This window comes from Cyanistes caeruleus, chromosome 15, assembly GCF_971803275.1.
Source record: "Cyanistes caeruleus chromosome 15, bCyaCae1.hap1.1, whole genome shotgun sequence".
NCBI lineage: Eukaryota > Metazoa > Chordata > Aves > Passeriformes > Paridae > Cyanistes > Cyanistes caeruleus.
Window position 1 is genome coordinate 13354901 of NC_141715.1, and position 26989 is coordinate 13381889.

The 26989-nt window shown below is 37.2% G+C and overlaps 1 protein-coding gene across 18 annotated transcripts in view; it reads left to right on the forward strand.

Annotated features, from left to right (window-relative positions):
- Positions 1 to 26989, forward strand: part of TENM2 (teneurin transmembrane protein 2) — a 618690-nt gene that overhangs the window by 110885 nt on the left and 480816 nt on the right. For all 18 annotated transcript variants that reach the window (XM_086851648.1, XM_086851649.1, XM_086851651.1 and 15 more), the window contains exon 3: positions 23871 to 24161. In XM_086851648.1, the coding sequence (XP_086707774.1) occupies positions 23936 to 24161 (226 nt within the window). In that variant the 5' untranslated portion in view covers positions 23871 to 23935. The remainder of the gene's footprint in view (positions 1 to 23870; positions 24162 to 26989) is intronic.

A 26989-nucleotide genomic window follows, 5' to 3' on the forward strand; every position in this document is an offset into this window, starting at 1 on the left:
CTGAGTTTTTTATGATGCTTTAAAATATATTCAGCTTTAAGAGAACTAGTTTTATAAGCTGCAGAGAAGCATCAGTGACTGACTAATAAAGAGACATAATTTAGTTTTCATTAATATTACACTTACTAGATTAAAACAATGAATTTTTATTAAATAGACTTGTATAAGAAGTCATTTTGATTAAGACACTGTCTTCATATAATGGATGTTGGTTCCATGCAGAGTAATGGGTGAAAATTGCCTCTAGGAAAAAAAAAAAAAAAAAGGAAAGGAAAAAAAAATGTGTAGAAAGAGATGAAGGCAAAGGTTTTCCTCCATGGCTTTCCAATACTCACAAGCTTGATTTAACAATTCTTTTGTCTGCTTTTAATTTTATGGAATTAATAGCTGACTTAGAGTAATGAAGTATATTTAATTTTTTAAAGAACATCTTTAGATGTTTTGCTTTAGACCTAGTCATATTTCTTATTTTTTTGAAGATAAATTTCAGCTAACTAGAGGTTTTTAATGTTATGGTGTAGTCTTGAAAGATACTAACAGTTGGTTTAAAACCACAAAATAAAAAATCATGAGGAGTTTCTTTGGTACATTAGGATTCATTATGTTTGTGTGTAAATAAGAACCAATTTGTGGATGTGTTTGGAAGTTGGTTTCAAGGAAAGTCCCACAAACACAGCCCAGTGTAAGGTACACATTTGTACCAGACCCTGTCAGAAGTTTCTGTGCCAAAGCCTTGAATGTCCATGTGGCAGAGCTGGCGTGAGGCTGGCGTGGCAGGAAGGGGATGGGCTGGGGTGCAGGTGCCAGCTCAGGGGGAATCTGCAGGGTCCCTCCAGCTCCCAGTTCTCTGTGTGTTGTCTGGAGCAGGAAGAGGAAGGACAGCTGCTCCAGCTGCTTCTGCAATGCTGGGGGTTCAATTCTCACATTTGGGGAGGAGAAGGCAGCAGCTGTGCGTTTTCCAGCTGCTTCCATCTCTTTGTACCCTCTCTGCATTCCCAGGGCCTTGGCTGGGGCAGCAGAGAGGGGTCCTGTGTCAAGAAAGTTCATTTCAAATGACCATTCTTGCAGCAGTGCTGACATCATCTGTGCCAGCCAAGGCTCAGGATGCACAGGGGAGGCAAAATTCAGCACTAAAACCCTGCTGAAACTCCATAAACTCTTGTCAGGAGCAAAGGCATGTTTTCTTTAACCTTTGGGCTATGTCCTTGATAAATGTCAAAGGTTTGCTGTGACAGAGGTGTTAGTACTTCCTAAGTATCTTGTAAAATATGAAGCTAAGCCTTGAATTAAGTTGTAAAGTTTTGTACAACTCATTTTATCAATCCATGCTGTAGCATCCCAGAATAACTTCCCAAAATGGAAAGTTTTGGGTTGTGATGGCATTAAGAAGATAGTGCCACACAAGTACAAATCCCTGTCTTTGATTTCTATTTTGATAATTTATTTAGTAAGATAAGTGCCATATTCGTGTGGAAGAACAACTGTGTTGTATAAAAGCAGAGAATTTTCTTTCATTTATAGGTTTGGGCTCTAGGAAGAAGGTCTTGCCAGGGATTAAGTGTAATCAAATTCCATCTCTCATATCTTAAAAGGTAATTCAGCAAATGAATGAAGCACAGAAAATATTTTCAATCATTTCTACAATATGTGGCTTTGTGTTGCATTGAAAATGCCAGTAAACTACAGTTCCAGAACAAAAGCATGGAAAATAAATATAAGTTCACAATAATTCAAAGGCCATGGTCTTTTTTGTCCTTTTAATGAATAGATGAATTACACTGCAATTTTATAAGCCTTCTGTGAATATTTTTTTTCTTATACAATGACTGTTTATTTTTACTTCAATGAAATTATATGAGAAGTAAATGTAATTGTTAGTTACAATCTGAACTACTTTTTGATCAGTGTTGTCACTTTACTTTTGCTGTTGTTCAAATCCATCTTGCTGGAGAATATAAGGCTATAATGCTTTTATAAGGTTTTTTACTGTTTTCTTCCTTGCTGCATTTTTCATCTTCCACTGGAGAGCCAGAACTTATAGGAGGATCTTCTCAGATCTCCTCTCCATCCCTAATTTCTCTGCCAATTGTCTTACTTATTTTCTGTCATATACAAATGCTATTGCTTGATTGCACATCAGAGCTTTCATCCATCAAAATTAAAGGGTGTGCAATTTGTACTGTACTGGAATACTTACAGGAGAAACAGCACTGCCAACAAAAGGCTGAGATCAAAACTACTACGTGTTGCTGTACTAAGTGATGAGGAAGAGTCTTTCTCAGGCAGTTACAAAAAGTCTGTAAAAATAATTTAGGAAGAATAGTAATATTTATTAGGTAATGTACAAAAGATAAGGCTGGCAAGTAATTTCATATGTATATTACCTAGACTCATGTGGAACATGAGCATCTTAGGAAGGAAAAACAATTTATGTAAAAGCTTTAGGTCATAAATGTGAAATAAACCCTCTATCATTAATACTAGGTGATGTCAATCACTTTTGTCTTGCAAATAATCTCTAAAAATAGAGCAATTACTACATAAGGAGTCAATTATAAACTGTTGCATTGTGGAAAAAAAAACCACAGTGCATTGGTTTGCTGTCATTTCCAGGAAGGCTTTAACCTTTTACTAAAAAATAAATAAGTAATTATGATTCAGTAGGAAGGATCTAGAAGAGTTGTTGGAAGAAAGTGGTGTTGTATAGGATCCCTTCCATAGGATTTAGGAACTCTGTTGTTTCTTAGCTGAGTTCTGTTTGTGATGATTTGGATTGAGATGCTGGATTGAAATGCAGAGCCTTGGTCTTTGCAGGGCTGTGGGGGCCACAATTACTGTTTGAGCAGTGAGAGGAAATGAGTTTTTTGAGAAAAATGTTCCCAGCTGCAGTTGAGTTCCTCAAGCCTTCGTTCAGCAGGGTGGCACAACACCAGGACTGCAGGACTGACACAGCTGTACAGCAGATGTGGATTGTGTACAAACCTCTTTTTGTTGTTCCTAGTGACTTTCTTCACATGCCTTAGAAGAATTCCAGGCAGTCATGTTACTGAGTGATGGACCAGTTTCAGAAATTAGTACTCTTCTATGCAACAGCTGATATGATACACTAAAATAGAACCATCCTATTACTTAACATTTCTGAAGATTAAATTATTGTTTTAAGTAGTTCTTCCTGTGTTCCAGTGACACAATTGGATTTTTCCCACTGTGTTGTAGAATTAGGTGCAACCAATGTGTGTATTGGAAACTCTCAGGCTCTGGCATTGTTGAGAATTCTCTAGATACAGTTGGGCACCATAGTGTCCCCATTCTGCACTAGAAATTCCCAGAATAAATAGAATGTTTAAATATTAAAATGTTATGTCTCTACTATCTGGAAAGAAGGTGCATGTGATACACATCCTAGAGCATCAAATCAACCTCCTAGAAAGGAAGGGTAAGGTCAGTTAGATACAAAAACTGGTTTTGAGGGCCTTCACTGATATCAGATGTGTTTGCAACCAGACTCAAGAAGTTTTGAACAAGTTTATTCATTATAGTGAGGGAGCAGCCACATGTTCCTACTTTCATGTACAAGTCTCTGTACTGTGATTGTGAAGCCTCCTATTCAACTGCTCTGCTTTTTTATTGAGTTGGGACTCTACATCTCAGCCAGTACTCTGTAATGAATACAGTAAATTTTTGTGCTTCATTAGTAAAACCTGGAAAAAGAGATCTGAATCCTCCTCATACATTATCAGTGAGTCTTGGGTCCTTAATTGTCTGTTTCACAGTAAAAAACAAATATGTTGTTCTTGTATTAATATTACAGTAAGATCTCTTCTGCCTCCCTGTTTGGGGGTGTGTTTAAATGTGAAAGAAACATCACAGTATTATCTACATACATTGTATAATATATAAGTAGCTCTCCCTGTGGAATAAGTTGACTGTAACTGGCATGGTGTGTTCTTTTATTTATTTAGTGATCACTGTGCTGAAACTTTCCCTGCCAGCTCTGTGTCATCAATGCTTTTGCAGGAGGCTGACTTGCCTTACCTGGGAAAACTTTTGGAATTGTAGTTCAAGTGACTGTGAGAACCACACAAGTTCTCCTTCTAGAAATAAACATTGTACAAAGTAAGACACATTCCCAAAATTCTGTCTAGGAAAATAGCTGTAACCTTTGTTTATGCGTGGTAGTTACAAATGATTGTAACTACTCCATGATGAAGATGTGACTTGTTAAATGCAGTGGTATTTAAAGGGAGCAAATGATTAAAGTGAGCTCTTCAGTCAAATTCATCTGGAGACTAAAACAGACTTTGGAAGTACATACCTCAAACACGAGGTAATTCTGTTTTGAGATGCAGAGAAAAGCAAGGTCAGAACCTACACAGAAGTTAGGAATTGTGCAATAGCAGAGCATGGGGTGTAGTACTGCAGCCTGCCTCCTGTTCTGTGAGCTGTTTCACATAATGCTGCTGTGCTAGAACACAGGTTTATGAATAGGAAATTTAATTTTGAGACCTTTTGTGTATAAGGAATAAAGTTCTGGAGAGGTGAAAGTAAAGAGGAAAAGCAAAGTATTTGTTGTTTAAATTATTATTCAAAATTTTGACTTGGTTGTTTGAGATGTGGATGAGATGCAGAGAAGTGTTTGGTGTTTAATTACACAGGACTGCCACCTAGCATCAGCTCACACTCTGAGCAGTGTCAGACTTACAGCAGCATCACTCCCAGGTTTTCACTGCAATTCATTTTTTTCTTTCCAACCTTGTTATTGGAGTATAAATGTCTATGCTAAAAAAAGGCAGTTCTTACGTGGTAAACCTCTGATATTAACATAAAAAGCTTTTTAATTCAGACAAATGGAAACAGGACTAGTAAAAGCTTTTTTGTTAAATAGATATAATTATATTATAGTTAATATTAATGGTTTCCCAGTTTGTCTAGGTAGACGCCATGTTAATAAGTGTTAGTATTTCAGCAGCTCTCAAAATCAAATTTTGCATTTAGTATTGTTACTGTTCTTTCAAATTCAAGCATAAACTGGAAAACAAAGAAATCTCTTCATGGCATTGGTGCACATGCCCCAGATATAAATATTCCTAAAAGGAAGACTACATGTGGGATCATGATAAAGAGAGCCACAGTAATCAAGACATGACTGATTCTGTACATGGTAGCAACTAGATATTTTATGTTTGGAAATTTGTGAGATTTGGCAGGACATTTGATGCTGACAAATAAGGGAAATGCCAGCTCTCAGTCATATATCCTTTTAGTCTGAGTATAGCACAGAGAGAATCCTTCATATTTCTCTCAAGTGCAGTGTGAAGCCAGGACCCCAATCAAAAAGCTGCTTTACCTGAATGATCTGTTAGTGCTTTGTTCTATTTCCTCACACTTTATAGTAAGTAAAATATTAAAAAGAAAAATCTTAGAAATACCAAAATATTGCATTTAGATTGATTTTGTATTTAATGAGTCCTTTATAGGATGTATTACCAAGTGTTAATCAATAGACATGCCAGAATAGCTTCCAATACAACCTTGTAGAGTTTTTAAAATAAATTCTTATTAAAATTATTGACTTGTTGTGACTTACTGGGGTTGCAACTGGAACAGTTTTTCATCCTAATTAGGAGGTTAGGTTCCACTACTAAAACTGCAAATAATAGTGTAATGATTGTCATCTGGAAACATAAAAATCAATGTGAGATACTATCAAAATCTGCCAACTGTCACAAATTATGGAAATTGCTCACGGTTTTAAAAACACTGCTAAACGGTGTTTCCTTTTATTCTTTATAACATATTCAAGCACAGCTACTCAAGAGAGTGTCTATTAACATAAAACAAGTATCAAGTGGTGCTCAGATAGTTAAGGCCACCTCTTAATCTGTGATGTAATTTACAAATATTTTATGAGAGATATGGAATAGTCTTTCTTTTATTGTATTAAAAAATCAAATATGTTATTACAAATTATGTAGCAGGATCATATTGTAGTTAACACTCCTCTGTTTTCTGGTCAATTATATTTGTTGATGCAGTAAAGAAACTGGAATGTGAAGATAATGGCCACATACATGGCTGTACATTTCCCTCACTGGCAATGTCAGAAGAATTGGAAAATTTTAGGTCATTCTATAGATATATATTCCATCTTTTCTTTTACAGTCTTCACACTGCAATGTCAAGGGGCAGAAATGAGAGAAAAAGAAAAAAAGAATGTTAGTTGTCACTGGGGCTGTGCTTCAGTTAGAGGTTATTTATAGTGATTTTGTTTTTAATATTTGATGTACACAGATCTTTCCTTCTCAGTCAGGTGTAACTCTGAAAACTCCTGTGCTATAATTGCCTTTGGAGGTCTATGGGAGGTTATAAAAACATGATACATGCGGTTTGATCAGTCCATTATAAATTACTGTATGTTTTCCCATTCTATCTGCCCTGTCTGCAGAATTTATTCTCCCATTTTCTTATGTTCATAATGGAAAAAAACAGTGCTTTTCATTTGAATGTTAGTGTATGTCATGTGCAAGGGGAAATGAGGAGCAATACCTTTGGATTCAAATCGAAACTAAGCTGATGTTTGCATGCAAATATTCACTGACTTGCCAGGGTGTTGGTCCTTGTCTCTTTGGAAGTGTCTTAAAGCAATTCATTTCAAGTTTTGTGATGAAGCACTACAAGTTCTGGGTCCAAATCTTCTATCTTATTTTTCTTTTCTACTTCATCATCTGTATGCAGTTGGAATTGCTGACAATCCCACATAAAAGTCTTTTAAAAGAACATTGGGGATGAAAAAACATGGAATCACAGATATTGAGGGACAGTGGCATACGTGTTCAGGGACACGGAGATTTTATTATTCACCGTTGCTCAGAAATTTAGAATCAACTGATTCATAGTGTTTACTCTGATGAGTTGACTGAAATTTTAATGGTGTATTTAAATTTTAATGCAAACAAATTTTTGACAAAACCAAGAGTTTTACTGGTATGCAGCTTTGTGTTTTCACACAGAAAGAGCTTTGAAAATCATGATTTTACCACTGCTTGGGGCAGAAACTGGCAGAATCCCCAGCTGATGCAAATCAACATATCTCCATCAACTCACTGGAGGTGAAGAGATTTATGGGAGCAGCAGAGATAATCATCATTATCTTTGTGTGAAGAAGATAAAACTGGTTCTGAAGATCTACACAGTAGATTATGACATTATTTGAAAAGTGTTTGTTAACCTTGCACTGTTAAACAGAAAATAGCTTCTGGTATCTGATATCAGAGGAGGTAAGATTTAAAACACTTGAGAGGGAAACAATAAACAGCCATGCCCATGGTGGGCTTTGGAGAACATTCATTTTGTCCACATCTGGATTCAAATCTACTTGCTGCAGGGGTGAATTCACTGGTCAAAAACTCTTTGAAGTTGCTCAGATGGTGAACTAGAATTTGTTGGAAGAAAGCCTCTTCTGCAGCAGCAGTGCTATATTTCAAAATGTAAGTCTCATTAAATTCTTTCTGATATAAAACAAAGAAAATTGTGAGTACAATAATTAGAAGCATAGTAACCAGCACAAGCTGCTTTTCTCCATTAAAGTGTCAAATTCAATCCTCAGTGTGAAAACAAAGCAAAATATAATTTCAGTGAAATGTTTGGGGAATAAAAGAAGAAATATTTTTGTTTGCAGGCTCCTTAGAAACAATTAAGCATTAGCTCTGTCAAATACCGAATTATAGGTGAATTCAGTTTAAATTGTGTGAACTATACATTCTTTGAAATTTGCCTAAAAATACTTACTATAAAACTAATGCTGTGAAAAAGCTCTTCTTTTCAAACAGGGTAAAGCTTCTGAACACTTTTACTAAGTGTCTGCACATGTTCTGAAAGCATTCTGGTAATGCCTAACACCTTCCAAAATACCTCTCAAGCAGTGAAATTCATATTCAGCACATCTGTGTTCCTACAAGACTTGCAGTAATAATCAGATTGGTTAACTATACCTTATTTTTAAGATTGATTTTAATGTTTTAATCGATTTGAGGCAGATAAACTCAGTTGTGTGTAAAATCTTATTTATTTGGGGACAAAAGGGAATTGGGTTTTGATAGGAAAAAAAAACAACCTACCTTCCAGAGAAGAAAAGTCCTTAGACTCCACTTTTTAAGGCATGTTCAGCAAACTTAGAAATCCATCATTTTGGTCAGCATTACTCGTTGGATATGCAATTTACTCTATTTTAGTACATTTTGGATCCAGGATTGCAGTTACAGGTATTGAAAAGTATTGCAAGTACAGGGATAGTGTATTAGTTATTTTTCTTTCATCAATCCATTTCTTCAGTTGACTTCTCCTGGCTAGTAATGATTACTTCAAAGAGGTAGATAAAAATGCACACAGTAGAAACTCATAAATTTTCAGTAATTTTGGAAATGTACATGAGGAACAGATGAATTTTGAAAATCTGTGCCCTATGCTGGACTCATTTATAAGGAGAATTGTAGATCATTGAAAATGAACTGCACCTAGAATTTTGTGAAATCAACAGAAAAAGGGAGAACAGTTTCTAGAAGTGCAGATGGGTTTGGGGAACGCTTAAAATTAAGAAGCTTATCAAAGCTCATTTAACAAAAATACATGAATTTCAAGTATCTGAAACCCCCAAATGTTAATGAAGTTCTGATTACTAACAGGGAAAAAGAAAGTCTTGTGATCTTGTCAGTTCCCTGCTGTGAAATGTGTACATCATATTCCAGTCTTTATTTGTTGTGGGTTTCTATAATCAATTATTTCATTAATTTTAAATCTTTTTGTTTTACCTGCTGCAGTACAGATTTTGTACCTAGCTGCTCATTGAATCTGTTTTGGGCACCTCCTGTGTTGCTGGTTTTGTTACACACACCCTGATCTCCTGCAAAACTCTGCTGCCCCAAATACTTTCCCATTGTTTTTATTTTGTCTGTTTTTACTGTACCAGGTTCTCATGGCTTGCTTTAACCACGGAGGCTGAGCAAAGCATTTGTAATCTCATGTGTGTGTGTGTTTTAGTAGAAATTTTAGGAGTTTTTCATGATATGACACTTTTCCTAGTTAAATTCCTCGTGGGAATGATAAGGAAATCTGCTTTTGGTCCCTCTGATAAATGATGCTATTTAGCAAAGTGAGGATTAGCCTGCTTCTACATAGATAAGTAGACTTTTCCTTAGATTTATCTAATTTCTGGAATTCTTAGGAAGTATGAACAAATCTCTCTATAGAAAGAAATAACTTTTAAAAGCATCCTGATTCTTCATTAAACAAAATCTAATTAACTGATATGTCACAATTTCATGTTGAATTACAATTTTTAAGTCACATATATTTGAAACCCTGATCTTACCATCTGTCTGGTGATGCACTTGCACTGTATCAAAACTAACATTAGTGCAGTCTAAATGGAGGCATGGCACTATGGACCAGTTTGTATTTCCTTCTTATCACTCAAAACTCAATTTCTAAATGGGACATTTCCTAATTCTGTAGCCTTGATTATTGGAAAATATTCCAGCAGCCTCATGTAAGTTTTTTATACTGACTATTAAAAAAAAAATAAAAATTCAAATGGATAAATGACTTAAATCATATATCTATGATTTCTCAGCTGTGCAAAAGAGAGGAAAAACATTGCTTGTTCAGGATAGAATTTCTAAGTTGCTTTCAAAATTTAAGCCAGCCCACCTGTAAAACTGAGGATTCCTTCAAGATATTATGGAAGTATATAGACTTCCCTGAACATGTTTCTAGGAAATGAGATATAACTAGTTTATTTTATGTTTAAGAATCACTCTTTTCAGTTAAAGGGTGTTCCACTTCCATAAATTCAGTTGCAATTGAGTTTATTACGGTTATTACAGGTCTTTCTCTTGATGAGTTGCCCCAAACATTGAGATCTGTGTGCTGTAGAATCTCTCCTTTGCAGATCTTCTAATATATAAATGTTACCATCAGTTCAAAACTGCAGAGATAAACTCAATCTGTAAGCTATTCTTAAGAAATTTATTTCTTTTCCTTTTAGTCTTTTTGTAATATTATCATTTTAGTTCAGGACTATGCTATCAGGCTACTTAAAAAAAAAAGTATTGAAAATTGAAACTGAAAGTTGACCAGAAGTTGAAAATTAAAACTAAATAATTCAAAAAATATATATTACATGAACAAGGGTTCATGCAACTGCTTTGTCCTTGACAATATTTTTATGAGAATGATAAAAGAGACTTAATGCCAAACTAAATAAATAGCATGTTCATTTATTTACAAGAATACCAACTGCAGAAGTTCAAGCAAAGGAATTTGTAAGTTGTTTATGTGTAACAGACCTTAACTAAAACTTACTTTTCAATCAAAATTGTGAAGCTGGACAGTCTTGTTAAATTGCTGAAGCTTGATTTCTGTTCCCAGTAGTTAACTCTTAGTGTGCTTGCTCAGTCTGGGGATTTTTATTTTTTTAGTCTTTTATTTTTATCTTGCCTCTCAGGAAATGGGAATGAAACTGGACAGCTGAGTGATGTAAATGGAAACCCTTTGTTCTTAGGGTAGCTGAAATAAAAAATAATGAATCATGTATCTTTAATGGTGTTAGAATTGAAATCAATATTAGTGGTTTAAACACAGGCTCAGTTTGGTGTTGGTTGTTCAGTTGTGTTTTTCCTCACTCTAATTGAACAAATACTTGTTTTCTTTTTCTGGCTGAAATTCCAGCTGCTTCTCAAAGCACAGAACTCCTGTCTGTAGGAAGCTGTCTGGTTCAGGGAATGCTTTTTCCTGGAGGAGTAGGAATTACGGGTGGAGGGGATGTTCCCTCCTGCTGCCTAATGCACTGCACTGCGTGTCTTTTATTATTTATTATTATCAGCTGTTATTCTGTGTTAGCACAAAGAGGAAGGAGCCTTGTCAAGGGCTTGCTGTCCCACATGGACTCTCCATGGGATTGCTGGAGGTGTCACTTCAAGTGGCTTTGGCTATGCCACTGGCCAAACACCCATATACACACATATCAGTGCTGCTTTTTTTTGGACAGGAGACACTTTTTGGGAAGCATGAGGGACCACCACCTCCCCCTGCTATGGACTGAGCTCTCAGGTGCATCTTTCTGGGAGCTGCTTGTCACAGTCTCCACCACTGTTTGTGCAGAACTGGCTTTTGTACAGCATCATGTGCATATCAGTGACAGTGGCATCAAGGAAGAGATTGCTTTTCTCTCCTCTCCTTTACCTTTTATTTTTTATTTTAATAATTCATGAAAGTTTTCATGCAAGTTAGAATTTACTGAGATAATTTGGGCAACTGAGTAAATAGGTAATGGTATATAGATCATTTTACTCTAGGTCATTGTGTGTCTTGATATTGACCTAAAATTACAATCTGATGGCTCTTAATGTATATGAAAAGCTTTGTCAGATATCTTTTCAGTTCTGTTTGCTAGTAAATTAGGTTACAGCTGTTCATAGTTTATTGATTTCAGTTCAGGATAATAAAGCATTTATAGTGTTTATTTCCAGTTTCCTTCCTGCTCTGAGAGGCACAGATATAGGAGACTCTTTCCCACTGCCTGTATGGGAGAATGACCTATTGCACCAGGGGAGGCTTTAAACAGCAGGGCTGCTGCACTTTGCTCTCCTCTGCATCAGGAAGTTTTATATTAAAATAGGGGATTGCAGTGCTGGTCTTGGGGAAAAGAAGCAGCTCTTTAAAGGGTGGAGCATTAGTAAAATCTCTGGTGGAAGGTGCAGTAGGATGTCACTTTGTCCAGGGGACTGAGGTGCAGCTGTGGCTGCTGCCAGAGCCAGATGGGGATGGGGGTAAGTTCATGAGCTTGGAAACACAGTGTGAAATTCTGGATAGCCCAGCATGGACAGGAGCTTACCTGGGTCACAAATGGGGAAGTTACAAAGAAGATGGTTAATTAGGACACTTTATTGACTCTGCACATCTCAACAGCTACCAACACTAATTCATATAATGGATACGAGTAAAGCATTCCTTCCTTCTCAGATTCTGCTGGCCAACTAGTCCCAGGCCTGGTAGCTCATGTACTCCACACCCCTGCTTTGACTTAAATACAGCAGAAAGGAAACTCACCTGCACCCACCAGCCCAGCTGAGACAAGACACCAGTTGATTTTAGCCCATGCTGGCTAAAATCAGTGAGCCTTTTGAAATTTGGCAGACGAGATTGTACAGGAAGAGAAAACACCACTGACTTTTGTGGGGTTGTGGGTTCACACCTACTCTCTGTGTCATACTCAGCAATGGAAATAGAAATGGAAGGATTTTGTTGGTAAATCTCTATAACAATTTAAGTTTTGATTTCTTTTTTTTTTTTTAATTATGTTTTACAATAATCTTTAGATTTCCAGACAGAATAATGTACCATATGCTTGTGTATCACACACAGATCTCAAGTTGGTCATTGGCCATATAGGATAGGCCCAGATGAATGCTATGCTTTCTGGGCCTCCAAACAAAAGACAAAATCTTCAGTGAAAAGAGAATAGGCCTTGTATTGATTTACATGACACAGGAATGTGGCTCTGACTTCTGGAGAGATGAGTGTTAGAGGTTGCAGTTCCTTCTCATGTGTTGTTTTCTTTAGATTTATGGTAGTGTCATCACAACATATGGCAGAGTTGTTTTCTTTTGGGTTTGTTTTCACATTTTTAAGGGACTGTTTCAAAGGCAACATTGTCAAATGACATGTTTGGAAACGTATGAGCTTGCACTAGTGTCATGGGAATTGTGATAGAGCTTGTGCTTCTTACTTTTGTTAAATTGTGCTTTTAGTTCCTGTGCATTTTCTTTCCTCTAGAACTGTATTCCCTCAAAGGTCTGTATTGTGAAACTGAAGAAGGAACAAATCCCATTCATTTTTCCCTGAAATTCCCCCCCCACAGTGGTGTGTCATCAGTGTGACTGCAGCAGGACCCCCCTGCAGTGGTGTCTGCTCCTCTGCAGGCTGCACGTGTGTGCAGGGTGCGGCCTCTGCCTTATTGTGCTCTTCAAGCTTGGAATTCAGCTTTAAACCTGCAAGCTTAGATGACTTTTTACTTTAAAAACCTCTGACTTTAAGCCTGCGTGCCCAGCTTACAAAGCTTGCCTTGTGTGTTTACTTTACCGGCTTGCTTCAAAAACAGATCTTTTGGTTCTTCCTACTTTTTAATGGTTATGGAACTTTTCCTAAATTAAGAACATCATAGTCACAGACCACTGAGGCTGGAAAGAACCTCTGGAGCTCACCTAATCCAAGTGTTAGTGTTGAAGTGAGACTGGGTTGCTAAGGGCTTTGTGAGTCTTGAAAATGAGCAAAATTCCCCAGCTCCTGCAGCAGCCTCTTCAGTGCATATTTGTCCCCAGAGGGATTTTTACTCATTTCATTTCTGTTCAGAACTTCCTGTAGCTCAGTTTGCACTGGTGGTTTCTCACTCCCCTTTGGTTGCTCCCAGTAAAGCCCTGGCCATTTCTGCAATTAACTAATCCAGTTCCTTCATCTCTCCACATAGATCCCATGTTCCAGTCCCTTGAGACTCTGGCATCCTTCCCTGGACTTGCTCCAATTCACAAACATCTTTCTTGTTTTGTGGGAGGAGAACTCCGTGCAGTATTATTGCCATCTGTAAAGTACTGCTAAAAATAATGGTACTAAGAAATCATTTACCTTGGCAGGTAAAACAGAATTGGAACAAAGAGAGCATTTTAAGGCTTGTGTTTAACTTGTTGGTTGGTTATGACCATAGAGAATTCTGGTTTCACAAGGTAAATTTTGTTAAACTGTGTTATTAATTTTGTTCACTGTACTTAACATCTAATCCTTAGAAAAAGAACCAACTAAGTTTTGGACCCCTGGTTAATTTTCTGTTTTGAAAAACAAAGCTATAAACTTGTGCAACTGTCCAATATCTTTGGAGAATAGTCAATTTTAAAACACTATCAATTTCATACACTGTGGATGGAGATCAGGATGTCTGTATGGCTGTACAGATTCAATAAATACTTAGTTTAAATCGAGTGTCTTCAATGAAGTGATAAATTTTATTTTGCTAGAGTCAATGATGCAACTGAATGTGGTAGGTGAAACAGAATTTGCTTTAAATGCTTCTTGCCAAGTTCCCTTAGGTTTGATCTCTGTCCTTGTCACAGAGTGCTGCTGCTTTTGCCTGGGAAGTTGGACCATGGCATTGAAGAATGTCGGGATCTCTGTGCTGGATGCACGGCAATCCAGGCAGCAGATGGCAAAATTGTGGGGGCTGGCTTTAATGCAGGGAGCTCAGACTCGTGAAGAAATTAGACACTGCAGCTTGGTTATTGTTCAATCTGTGAAAGGGCAACGGCAAGAAAGGACCAAATGGATTTTGCAGAGATTGCATGCACTTTTGAGAGCGTTTTTTAACTTGTTTCTCCTTTCTGACTGTTCTTGCTTGGTGAAACTGGCACAGATGGTGAATAGGAGATGGTTGTTTGTATTTCTCACATGGTAGGTTATCTGAGGTATCCCCATGTGAGCTCCCCTGTTCTGGGCTGGTGCAGCTTCAGCCCTTGCTGTCCCCAGCTGCCTTCAGGCACCCCCTGTGGGGTGTTGGATGAGGATCTCACACGGGGCTGAGGAGCCAGGGTGGGTTTCTCTGTGACAACTCAGCCCCATGAGCAGTGACTGCTGGCACAGTGACACGGAGGAAACCCCTTATCCACCAGCAAATGCCAGCCTTTCCATGGAGACACCCACAGCTAGAGGACAGTAAGCAGAACCATGGTCCTGTGTAAGAAATCTGCAGGAGGAAGTTACAGTGTGAGAGTGAATATTAGAGTACATGTTCTGTCCTGAATGATTAGGTAGATAACAGAAGATAATGTCTGCTGAAGCATGTGGCCTTTTCTCCAGAGAGATTTTCCCCCGGAGGGATTTGGGCCTTTTTCTTCATGATTTGAGATGGAACAGAGGATGTAGTGATGTCTGTGCAGTGACTGTACAATACTGGGAGGTATTTGCTGCTTTTTGTGATCTTGGATTAATTGATTTTCTAGAAGTGTATTTTTCTTAACTGAGGTTATTTAAAAATTTCCATTAGTCAAGATAACCCTCTGTGTCTTCTTCTGCTATGATAATATGTGAGTAAACCTTGCACTGCAGGTTTGGATGGACCAGCTTTCATGGTGACAAGGTCTCAGTTCCATCCCTGATGACCCCTTGATATGTGGACTCTGGAAATTCACTTCAGACACATTGAGTTACAGATGATCATTTTTTATCATGGTTGTGTTCGTTGTATCCATCACTGTAAGGTTTAATTAATTCCTATAAAGCAATTAATTTTCCTTCATTGAAAGATGGAACAATGCTTGTTAACTGAGAATCTTCCAGTGTAGCTTTCTTACTTCATTATGCAAAGTTTCACTGCTGGATGAGGCAATCTAGAATTTAAAATGTTTCAGCAAATACTTGTATGAAGACTGTTGGGATGTAATGTCATCCATTTTGTGTGCCTTATCACAATGTTCTGTTGTTTTCATTCCTATTTCTTTTTTTCTTTTAATGTTTTCTTCCCTTACCTTGAACCTTTTAAAACAAAGAATCACTTCAGGAAGCTGTTATTTCTGATAAAATCTGTGTGTTTACAAAGGTGAAGAACTACCAGTTTACACAAATAGAAACACACTCACTTTTTTCCTATTTTTTTTTGTTTTGTTTTTTTTCTCTAATAGAGTATTAGAGTTTAACTGAGTGGGCTATTCACATGTGTAATTTGGAATAGCTTTATTGAAATTCTAATAAATACTGTTAGACATTTTAAAATGTTGATTTTTCCTACCATATAAGTTTATATATCCTTAAGTGTGGTCTCTAGTAAAGCCTTCTGCAAAAAATATTTTTATAGATTGACACTGCTAGCAGGGAGAAAGTGTATTAAAGGCTCCTGTTAATAATGAAAATTGTTAGTATCAAATTGAGGCAAGAGAGGTTCTGTGGAAGCTTTAAAGAAAGGGACTGCTTCTTAGACAGAATGAGAGAAAATGATGTAAGTGTAGAGTGAAAAGCAGGTGGTGTTCTTGACTGAAGTGTTAAGTACCTAAACCCAGAGCTGCTTGCATGATTGCATTTCATGAGTTTTAAGAATAGTCTTGTAGGGGTTTGAAAATAGCTGAGAAACTTCTTCAGCAACATGATCATCTCACAGTAGGATGAGGTGTGCACAGGAGCTTTGCTGATCTCAGATTCTGGCAGAGTTCCCCTGCACAGTGTATTCATCTGTAAACAAGGAATGAAAGGCACATTTCTGGTGTTTCTCTCTTGGCTGATCTTGTACCCAGTGGTACAGGTTTTGTTGCTGCCAGCAGGAGTGAAGGAGGCCAATGGGTGTAGAATTACAGAATGTTTTAGCATAAGGAAGTGAAAAATAATTAGGAAGGAAAAGTCTTAAAATTCTTGGCATTGGACCTGTTTGGGTGCAAGAGAAGTACAAGTCCTTTGATATTACATTTCTCCAACTTGATAGCACAGTCATATATTTAAAATCAAAATCCTTGGGTCTAATATGGAAGCACTGTGCCCAGGAGCTCCCAGAGACAGCTGATGGATTAGCGTGGGTGTGAAGGAAAAGGCTTGTGGGTATGGACAGTATTCAAATCCATAACAGAAACTCCGGGCATAAATAAGGTTTTTGAGAAAATGAAAAGATAAAGAAGCCTGACAAGAGGACAGTACACTGGAAAATGCTGCTGAATAATGAAATGAACTAATGACCAAGTGTTGGTGAAAGCAAAACAGAGGGGGGAATGATTGGAGCACAACTTACACTCCAACCAGCTTGATGTCTTGGCTCCATTGCTGGTAAGATTGAAAATTCCATTAAGTTAATTAAATACAGCATTTTACTTAGGATTAGAATGAAAAAAGTGCATCACCCATGGACAATTAAATAAAGCAAGTTGTCACTCCTTGTATGGGCATTTAGATCTGTCTCACTTCTATAAATGTGGATCAGTTTGATCAAGGACTTAATCAAAAATTATTTAGACAATTACTCTCTGTTTCAAAAGTATTCTCTAGTGATAGGAAACTATTACACAGAATCGTTAAAGCATGCTTAACGGCATCGTCTTAATTATACAATGATAAATTAGTCTACCTTTCTTCATTAATGGCAGTTTAGCAGTAGATAATATTATTGTTTATTCTTCCTAGGCAGTAGAAGAGTAACAGTGTTCTTTAGGCAATTAGTTCTAGCAAACTTAGTCTTTTGAAGTGGCCGGTTTGTATTTGATCTTTAAATTGTTTTTGCGAACTTGTTCAGCTATACTAATTTTAAGTGATTATATTAATTGAAACATTAGCTTTTTGTGTTGTTTTTATAGTGGCTTGATTTTATTTATTTATTTATTTATTAATTTTTAAACCTGGCTGCGTAGAGTGGTGGAAGTATGTAAATAATAAATATACTGAGAGCAGGAAACCAAGCACTGGAACTTGGGGTTTCAAATGTGCAGCAAACTCACTTTCTGACCTCAGGTGGGACTCTTATCTTCATGGTGTTTTGCCTTTGCTGTAGAATAAGAATAATACAGATTTAACTTCCATGGCTGTTCAAAAGCCTAATAAATATCTGTAAACAGCTTTGAGTCTGTAGTGGATATATGTTATCCCTGGGTAAAATCTCTTTTTTTCCTTTTTCTGGAATGGTGGATAGTTAAGGCCTCACCCAGAAAAGAAGGAAGAGCACTCTCCAATAGGAAAAACTTGAAAACTTTGCACAGTTTTGCCTCTGCGTATTTAGGAAGAAAATATGTGATTTCAGCCTTCTTTGAATAATTAGAAAATTTCTGCTTGGTACCACTTTGGGGGGTTTATAAGCCTTACTCTGAAAAATCCTCACCTCTGAGTGACTGTGACACAATCTCCTCATGGCTGCTGCAGCTTCTGGGATGGGAATCAGCAGAATAGTTGATGATCTCTCTTGATGATCAGCTACTGAATTGTGTACTATCCCAACAATATTTAGTGAATTTCAAATAATTTTCAAGAAAAATCAACTAAATATACTCTGTGGTTTATTGAATGACTAAGTAGATATTGTTTGTGAAGTTTACTATTTCTCATGCTCTTGGAGAGGGAAAAGCACTTGGTTTGTAGCAGCTGAACACAAAGACTTGGGTGGTTCGTGCATGCCATGCTCTGCCTCAGACCTGGAATGCTGCAGATGCTTTGCTGAGAGTGAAATTTTACTGGTGTGATTTCCAAATCCGTGGTGCTCCCCAAATCCGTGATTTTAAATGTGGCTTCTAGTGCATAAACTAGAAGCCACATTTAAGGACATTTATGATTTTGTACATGAATTTGTCTAGCAGCTTTTTCAGCTGCCCTCCAAGAAAGAAGCCCTCCATTCGGCCTCAGAGCTGTGGTTCTGAGCCCCCTCGGGGCAGGGAGGAGGCTGGGCTCACATCCACCAACCTTCTCTGCCCAGTGGAAAGGGGAATAAATTCGGGGGAGAAGAAGGGGTTAATCCATAGCAGTCAGTGAATGATGGGATGCTGTTCAAAAACTGTCTCCTAGCTCCTGGGCTTTCCATCAGTTCTGGTTGGCATGTTATTTATTTAATGGAATGCTATTTTCATAATAGATTTAAACAGTTCTGGGATTTAGAAGAAGGTCCTGGAGTACAGAAATCTCTGAAGATAGTCTAGAAATAAAAACACGTGATAAACACAGATAAAAATACATATATGTGATAAACATTTGGCTCAGTGCTTGATTTTGTTGTTGTGTGTACCATTTTGACTGCCCATAGCCTTAAAATACTTCTTAAAGCTTTTATTTATTAAAAGGAAAAAAAATAAACCAGCTTTTGTCTGCAGTAAAACAGAACACAGAGTGCCTATAAGCATTGCGTCTTATATTACTTAACTTGAATCATTCATCACTACTATTCTGACATAGCTGCTTGTCATACTAAATATATCTTATTTCCAACTTCATTTAGAGTGGCTCCCTAAAACAGAAATTCAGTATTTGGACAGAGAAAAAAAAAAAAGTAGGAATTAAAACATTCAGAAGAGCAATTTATCAGTGAAAAATGAGGCTACACCAAACAGACTGTCCAAATATGCTTTGATTTTTGGGGCAAATCAAACCAGCATACTTGTCATTAATATTACTTCATCTAACAAAGTGCACATATTGTAGTGTAGTTAGGTGTAGTATTTTGGTTAAAATTTCATTTTATTTATTGCCTTTTTTTTTTTTTTTTTTTTAATAGACAGAGGGGATCCAGAAGTAGAGATATTCTTTTTCACTGAAATTAAAATCAGAAATAAATATAATAGTCAAATAACCATTTTAATGCTTTGCCTGGAAATTTGTCCAGCACCAAAGCTGAATTGTTGCATTTTCTCATATCACAAATAGTCTTTCCTTAAAATAATGAACAGCATTTGAATCTCTGAATCACTGAATCACAAGCTTATTTCCAATTGCTGTTCCTGAAAAGTAGTCCAGGCTTTCAAGAGACCTTTTTTTTTTTTTTTTTTTTAATGAACATATTGGTACATGGTGTGCTACTTCTTTTAAATTAAAAAAAAAAAAAAGAGGGGGCAAAAAGAAAAAAGGCTGTTTCCAGCACTGTCTGCACTACTATAATGTTTTGATTTGGTTGTGCCAGGTGATTTGGGGTCACAATATAAATGTGAAGTTCTTTGTTTTCCCTGAACTTCCAAGTGATTCCTGGGCTCTGTGAGGTGTGAGTGGCAGTGCTAATGGCCTTGTACACTGTAATCATGTCAGGATCATTACAAAATGCAGCAAACAAGCCCATGACCTGAGTTAGATAAATGTATGTATGAATCAACTTTAAATTTACAGAGAGTTTTAGCATAAGCTTTGCTAAGCTGTTAAAATTCATTTTGAGCCCTCCCTCCATGCCTCCTATTGATTTGGCTGTGCTAACACAAAAATTTAATTTTTTTAAACCCTCTAAACAAAAGCCTATTTTTCATTTCTCCTCAGCTTTTTTTTCTTTTATCCTATCTCTTCTTTTTTGCCCCTTGTGTCTGTTGTCCCTGTAGGACGTGCAGTGGTTGAATGCCCTCGTGCTGCCCATTACCACTGCCTAAGTCATGTTCAGGTACACAGCTGCTTTATAGAACCACAATAAATCTTATATTGGGTGAATAGAGAGTCAGAAGTGTATCACACATGTGTAACTTGGGGCACATGTGTACATCAGCAGCAAATACAGCCTGAGCTGTTGATTGCTTTAGATCTATGCTAGGTCCAGATCAGCTGAGACTGTATTCCTGTGAAACTAGACCAGCCCTTTAGCAGGCCACTATAAATAATAAATATTTTCTGAATAAACACCTTTCTCATAGAGCTAGGCAGAGCTCCTGTGTTTCTGAAATAATAAAACCAAAACTAGATGGGAAAAACAGTTGAACTCACTTGTTAGTGGTTGTACTGCTGTGTAGTGTAAGTGGGTCAGAATGAGCTGTATTAGTTAAATCCTTTGAAACAAAAGAAATTATTAAATCAGTTACAATTTAGGTCAATTACTCAAAATAAACCATTCAGAGAGTGCCCTTGAGACAGGCAAGTCAAAGAGTATCAGGAGTTCTGAACTCAAATTGCATCTCACCATTATTCTCTAAGCAAAGCTATCACACCTTTCCAGGAATACAGTACATAAAGATTTCACTAACAGGAAAAGTGTTCAGCACTGAATTCAAGCAGAATTTCATCTATTTATCTTAAGCATGAAAAAAAGAAAGTGAAACATATTTTCTAGGAATGTTTCACAACTTAATTCACTGGGTTTTAAGCAATGTATGGTGATGTCTAATTTTTGAGAATGCTTGAGCATGATGCTCTGGAACTGGTTTTTGCCTGGCTGCTTTAAGTTCAAAGAAATCCCCAAAGCACAGGTGAGGAGGAGAGAAGTATCTCTGAGAACTTTTTTTTGTGTTCAGGTAGATATATTTAGTCTCAAATACTTGGGATTTGTCCTCAAATAATGAAAAAAATAAGGAAAATGAAAATTAAAAATAATAAATATGAAAATGACATTGAACAAAAAATCCAGTTAAAATGTTATTTTATCATTAGAATTTGAAAGACCTACTAAAATTAATAAAGTTCAAGAAATTTTTAATAGTCTGGTATCATAAAAACCAGGTTATTCACCAGACTATTCTGATATCTGATTCTTGTAAAAAGATTTTCCTTAGGTAAGATCAAAGTAAAGATCTTGGGACATTTCTACATTTATTTTCTTGTGTTAGCTAGTTGGAGTTTCTCTAGTGCAGACATTGTGCCTCACGTTCTGCATGTGCCAATGACTGAGGAATATTTCCAGGCACAGTCAGCAGTGGAACTCTGTCTTACCATTTCCTTTTATTTTTGTATTTGTAGGGGAATTGCACAAAACTCTACAAAAGAATGGTTATTGAGGGAACAATTTCAAAAAGTCTTGTCTGCCTGAGAAGATGCTTTAATAAGCTAATGTCCTGGAAATACTCAGAGGTTTTATCTCAGTCACAGTAAATCCTTCTTTTAACTACAGTAACAAGGAATTAAATGTTCTTTCAGAAACAATAGAAATCAGGCCAGACAGTTTTAAGTTTAGCAGTCATAAAAACAAAAAGCTGTTTGTTTGTCTGAACTGACAGACAATATAGAATTCATATGGAATGACAGGCTTTTGTGTTGAGTAGCAGCATGAGGACTCCCAGAGAGCAACTGGCAGATTTTGCTCAATGCTGGAGTGTCAATGTCTGTTTCTGTGTTTATAATTGTGATGTATTGATATCTGAATTTGATGAGAGAGTATTAAAATGGGATCAAAGAGCCAGGCATTGTTAATCTAAATGATCATATATCTTCTGAAACTTCAAGAAACTGTTTGTGCCTCCAGTGTTGATATGCTTTACAGTTAATGTGCTTTCCAGTTTAATCAATATTACAGGACTAAAAAAATGAACTAAAAAATTCAGACATGGAGGAGTCAGCCACTATATGTTCAGAGAGCTGAGAAACAGGAATGTGTATTGAATCTTTCTTTCTCTTTAATCTGAAGTTATAAAACGAACCTTGACAGTTTCAAGTGCCAAATGTCTCTGCTTTTGTTTTGGCTTTTCTGTATGTGTTGTTTTGTGACTTTTTCTCCCCTCTGAAATGTTAAAAATAAATGAAAAAGAAGAAAAAAAGTAAGCATGTTTACAGTTCTTATTCCTCACAGATTGCAGAATACCTGTGGGTGGCTTAAAGCAGCTGTTTCTTGTGGTTACCTAACTTTCCTCTTTAAAATAAAGAAAGAAAAAAAAAACAAACCAAAAACCCAAAAACCACAACAAGGCTAAATGTCAAATCTAAATGAAGGCAAGAAACCTTTTCTCTAGGTCACCAGCTTCTCAGCCAAGTACATTTATTCTCTTTCTCAGCCAAAATCTGTTTCAAAAGGCAATGATTTAGCCAATACTTGTGCCAGTGCTGTGACCTCTTCTGCAGGTGCAAACAACTCCCACAATGAGAGGCTTGGCTGCCTTCTGCAGCATGTCTTAGCATCTTCTGTTGCAGTTTGTTCCTTTGGTGGCAGAGGTGGCACAAGGAATCACTGCTGAAATGCTTTGCTGGTTTAAGCTTCTGGCCTGGGCACATTCTGCTGGGTGGGCTTGGCAGAGGGAACCTGGTCTGAGAGGGGACAGGGGCAAGGAAAAGCTCTTCAACTGTCCCAGCTAAATTCACCCAAACCAGTCCTTCACCTCTTTAGCCATGTAGAGAAGAGCAAGATGTTTTTTTCCAATTTTTGCTTATTAGCAAATCTGAGTATTTTTTTATGTGGGAAGATTTAATTTCCAGAAAAAAAAAAAAAAAATGTCATGAGGATTTCTCAGGACTAGCACAGACCTGGGCATAGCATGCCATGAGAGAAAGACATACATACTAATACCAACTGAAAATAATTAGTACCCCAGTGGGTAGGGTGTTTGTGCTTTTACTGTATTTCTTCCTTTCTCCAGTAGCTTTCATTTTGCAGTTTTTGTATGCTAATGATGCATATATTAAAGTCTATATGCCACAGTAAGGGTGGCCTAATTAAGCCCACTGTAAGAAACTCTATGGTCCACTGAACAAGAAGAGATTTAGACAGTTTTCAAGAGCTCCAAGTGCTGAGTTGGATAAACTGGTCATCTTGAGGGGTGGTGAAGGAGCTCATCCAGTCCCATTCTGGGGTGCACCAGAGCAGCCAGTCCCCAAAGTGTGCTCAGACACAGCCACACAGGAATGTCAGAGGTGGGATGGACCTCTGGACAGACCTTGTCCACCTTCAGAGCAGGGCCTTGGACTAAAGTTAACCAGGGACAAGGAAATCAGTTGCTGCTGCTGGCAAACACGTCAAAGGTCGGTAATGCATTAACGCTGAATAGAAATAATCTCCTCTTTGGAACTCTCCTGCATGCTTCAGTCTTAATTGGAAGCCCTCCTGCAGGAAGAATGGAAATAATTAAAGCTGGTTTGAGTCTACTTTTCTTCTGTTACATAACAGAAACAAATTCTGTTCTGTCAGTTCTGCGTTGTTACCAGAGTTCATTCAAAAATCAAAAGATGACAGTGGTTTTATCCTTTTTTTTAAACTCTTTAATGATACGATAATTTAGATAGAATGCAATTATCTTACAGCATTTAATTTTTTTCTCCCCACCCATTCAGGTCAATTATTTCAATTTTTAGAAGATGCATCATGTGGGCCTTCCCTTTCTTCTCGATCCGTGCCACATTGTTCTTCAAGGACAAGTCAGGGAAAGTAGAATAAAACAAAATGCAGTGGCAGCATTACTTACTCTTTTGTCATCCTTTCATGTTGTTAGGTGACAGTGACTGACCCCAAATAGAAGAGAGGCTCTTGTGGAAGCAGCGTGCCTGGCTGAGAACAATGGACATAAAGGACAGGAGGCACCGCTCGCTGACGCGGGGCCGCTGTGGGAAGCAGTGCCGCTACACGAGCTCCTCGCTGGACAGTGAGGACTGCAGGGTGCCCACACAGAAGTCCTACAGCTCCAGTGAGACACTGAAGGCGTATGATCACGACACCAGGATGCACTATGGGAATCGAGTGTCTGACCTGGTGCACAGGGAGTCGGATGAGTTTCCCAGACAAGGTATGTTTAAAGTCAGAAATGGTTTCTTTTACCATAATCCTCGGTGGACAGTCTGTTCCTTGTTACAGCATCTCAGTGCTAGAAGAAGTTTTAATGAAAGAGCTCTAGGAAAATGGATATTATCTTCCCATTATTTCCACTGCTTTGTGCTAAATTAGAATGTTTTTTTCTCAGAGTTCTTTTACTTTTGAAATCCACAGTTTGTAAATGAGGCAAACCAAGATTCACTGATCAAAACATCTGGTGGGCACAGATGCCATGACCCTTAACCAGAGGATATCTTTTGCACAGATCTTGGGCTTAGCCAATGAGCTAACTTGGTATCCTATTACCTAGGTTAATTTTGGAAATGATAACATTTTCACCTAAATGTGTCTCTCTTTAACAGAATCTGTACTGAAAAGACAACTAAAACACTGTTATGGTAAAAACCCACATGGCCAACATACACTCATTGTTCATCAGTTGCCTTGGAATTCCTTTCCTGTTCTTAAATGCTGCATTGCTGAAGTGTGAGAATGGGAGTGCTGGTTCCTCTACTGCATTTTGTCACTGCTCACCCATATTGCTGAACCCTGACCTCATAAAAACTGAAAGGAGGAAACACATCTAATTTCTTTTGTAATTGTCTGTAATTGAGCATTACAGCCTGCAACTAATATTTGAAATAACCTGCCTCTATGAACTTGTAAGCTAGGGGAATTAATCTCTTATTTTATCAAGTGGTCATTGCTATGTCCAATGGATTAATGAATTCAAAATGTAAATATTTTTACATGAAAAACCTGTAACCTACTGTACAGACTGAGTTTTTTCTCATTTGGGCATTTGCTTCCCTCAAGAACTTCTAAACCTTGTGCTGAAACCATTAGTAAACATTTCTTCATAGGAACTGTGTTTAATCATCTGGTTTACTTATCCAAATAGCCAAGTTAAATTGGCATTCAATCAACCATTAGATATGGTATATGAATTAAAAACCCTGGTTTACTGTCAGTTGAGGAGACAGATATGATTCATACCAACTAAGATCCAGGCAGGTTTGATGGATAAATGTATAGGTTTTGTGCCCCTCTCAATGGAAGGTAAATCATCTAGTACATAATCTAAATGTACCAGAATTTAAATGCAGAAACTCTGCTGGTTTGTAGATGTGCTTGTTAGCAGGGTGTGATAGTTCTCTGCTACACATTTCTAATGCTGTGGCTTGGGGAATGGGAAGTTTTCACACCTGTGGAAATCCTTCAGTGGAATGTCATTTCTTACACCTGACACCATGTCCCACATCTTCTTTGAGCCATTCTGACAGCAGTCAGTGTCCATCTTCACCTTTAAATCAAACTATCTAATAATTAGTGTCAATAATTGATCCCTCTTCTAATCCCTTTTTTCTCTCATTTTTGTCTACAGACATGAAGGAGTGTTTGCATTGTTCTTGGTCTGTCAAACACCCAGTTCTGTTTTCTGGAGTAATCTCTGTTCTTGGAGAGTCTTTCATTGCTTAGAGGTGTTTACCTAAGATAAAGAATCAAAGTGCACCTTGAAAGTCTGAGCTGCTGGAGCCATTTTCACTGCAGTTTGTTCTACTTTACTGTACAGGAGTCATCTAAATATTACTTTTCCCTATCAGGATGATTGATGCTTCAGCTCAAGTGCCTCATTTTAGTTTGCAGGTCATTATTCAGCATTCCATAATCTTTTTCTTTTTTCTTTTTTTTTTAATCTTGTTTTTTTTCTCTTGATTACTGATTTGACAACTGTTCATCCTATCCCTGCTCTTAATGTGTTCTTCTCTGCCCTCTTTACAAAGGGGAGTACAAACTGTTGATGACTGAATTGAATCACTCAGATATTTTTTATTGTTATTTTTTCCCTTACTAGTCTGTTGTTGTGTCTAATAAACAGTGCTTATTTTAGAGAGCCAAAGTAAATTTTTTGTAAGATAATGAGCAGCAACTCCTTATTTTCCTGCTTTTGTTAAGTTTAGAAAGCAATTTTTTTAGAAAAATAGGTCTGTATGATGATTCTTTGCATTTGAAAGCTGGACATCTTTCTGATTGAACAGTTTTACTGACATGAAATTTGAGATAATGTGACAGGCAGATCTAGATTAAGATTTGGTAGATGTTCTCACTTTCTGTATTAACATTAGATGGATAAAAATGTGGTTCATATAGTAGGAAATCACATTCATTACATCTTGTGCATTCAGTTTCCAGCTGCAGACATCCAGGAATTTATACATTTAAATTTCTTCTAACTTTGGGTGTTATGATGGGATTAAATTCGGTGGGAAATAAACATGCTTAAAATAAATAGTCTTTAAAGATTTTTTTGTTCTTCTATTAGAAAAAAACTAGACTTTTTTTTTTAAGGAATTGCAGATATTTTCTTCAGTATTTTGTCTCTTCTATTAGAAAAGTGAAATATTTTTGACTTACTGTAAAATATTTGGTTTGACCATGGCACTGGAACTGCTCACAGCTGTTTTGAGCTGCTGCCTGTTGTACATTACTGGGTTTGGAAAATCTTTTAAGACAAAGTTGAACTCATTCTGGTTTTGTTTATCATGGTTTGTCAGTGAAATGCTAATAACAAAAACTATATTCAGAGCTCAGAAGTCTGAAATAGTTCTTGCTGGGTTGTTTTAGTGTTTTCCTGAGAGGGGTGGAGGTTGTTCAGACTTGCAAGAATGTTTTAACTGTTCACAGTGACTGATGGGCTGCTGCTTAGAGGCCACAGCTGCACTTCCAGGTGCTCGGGCTGACCAGACTTTCTCTCACTGCTCATATTCCCAATAGTAACAAGATGAGATCTTTGATCATCTT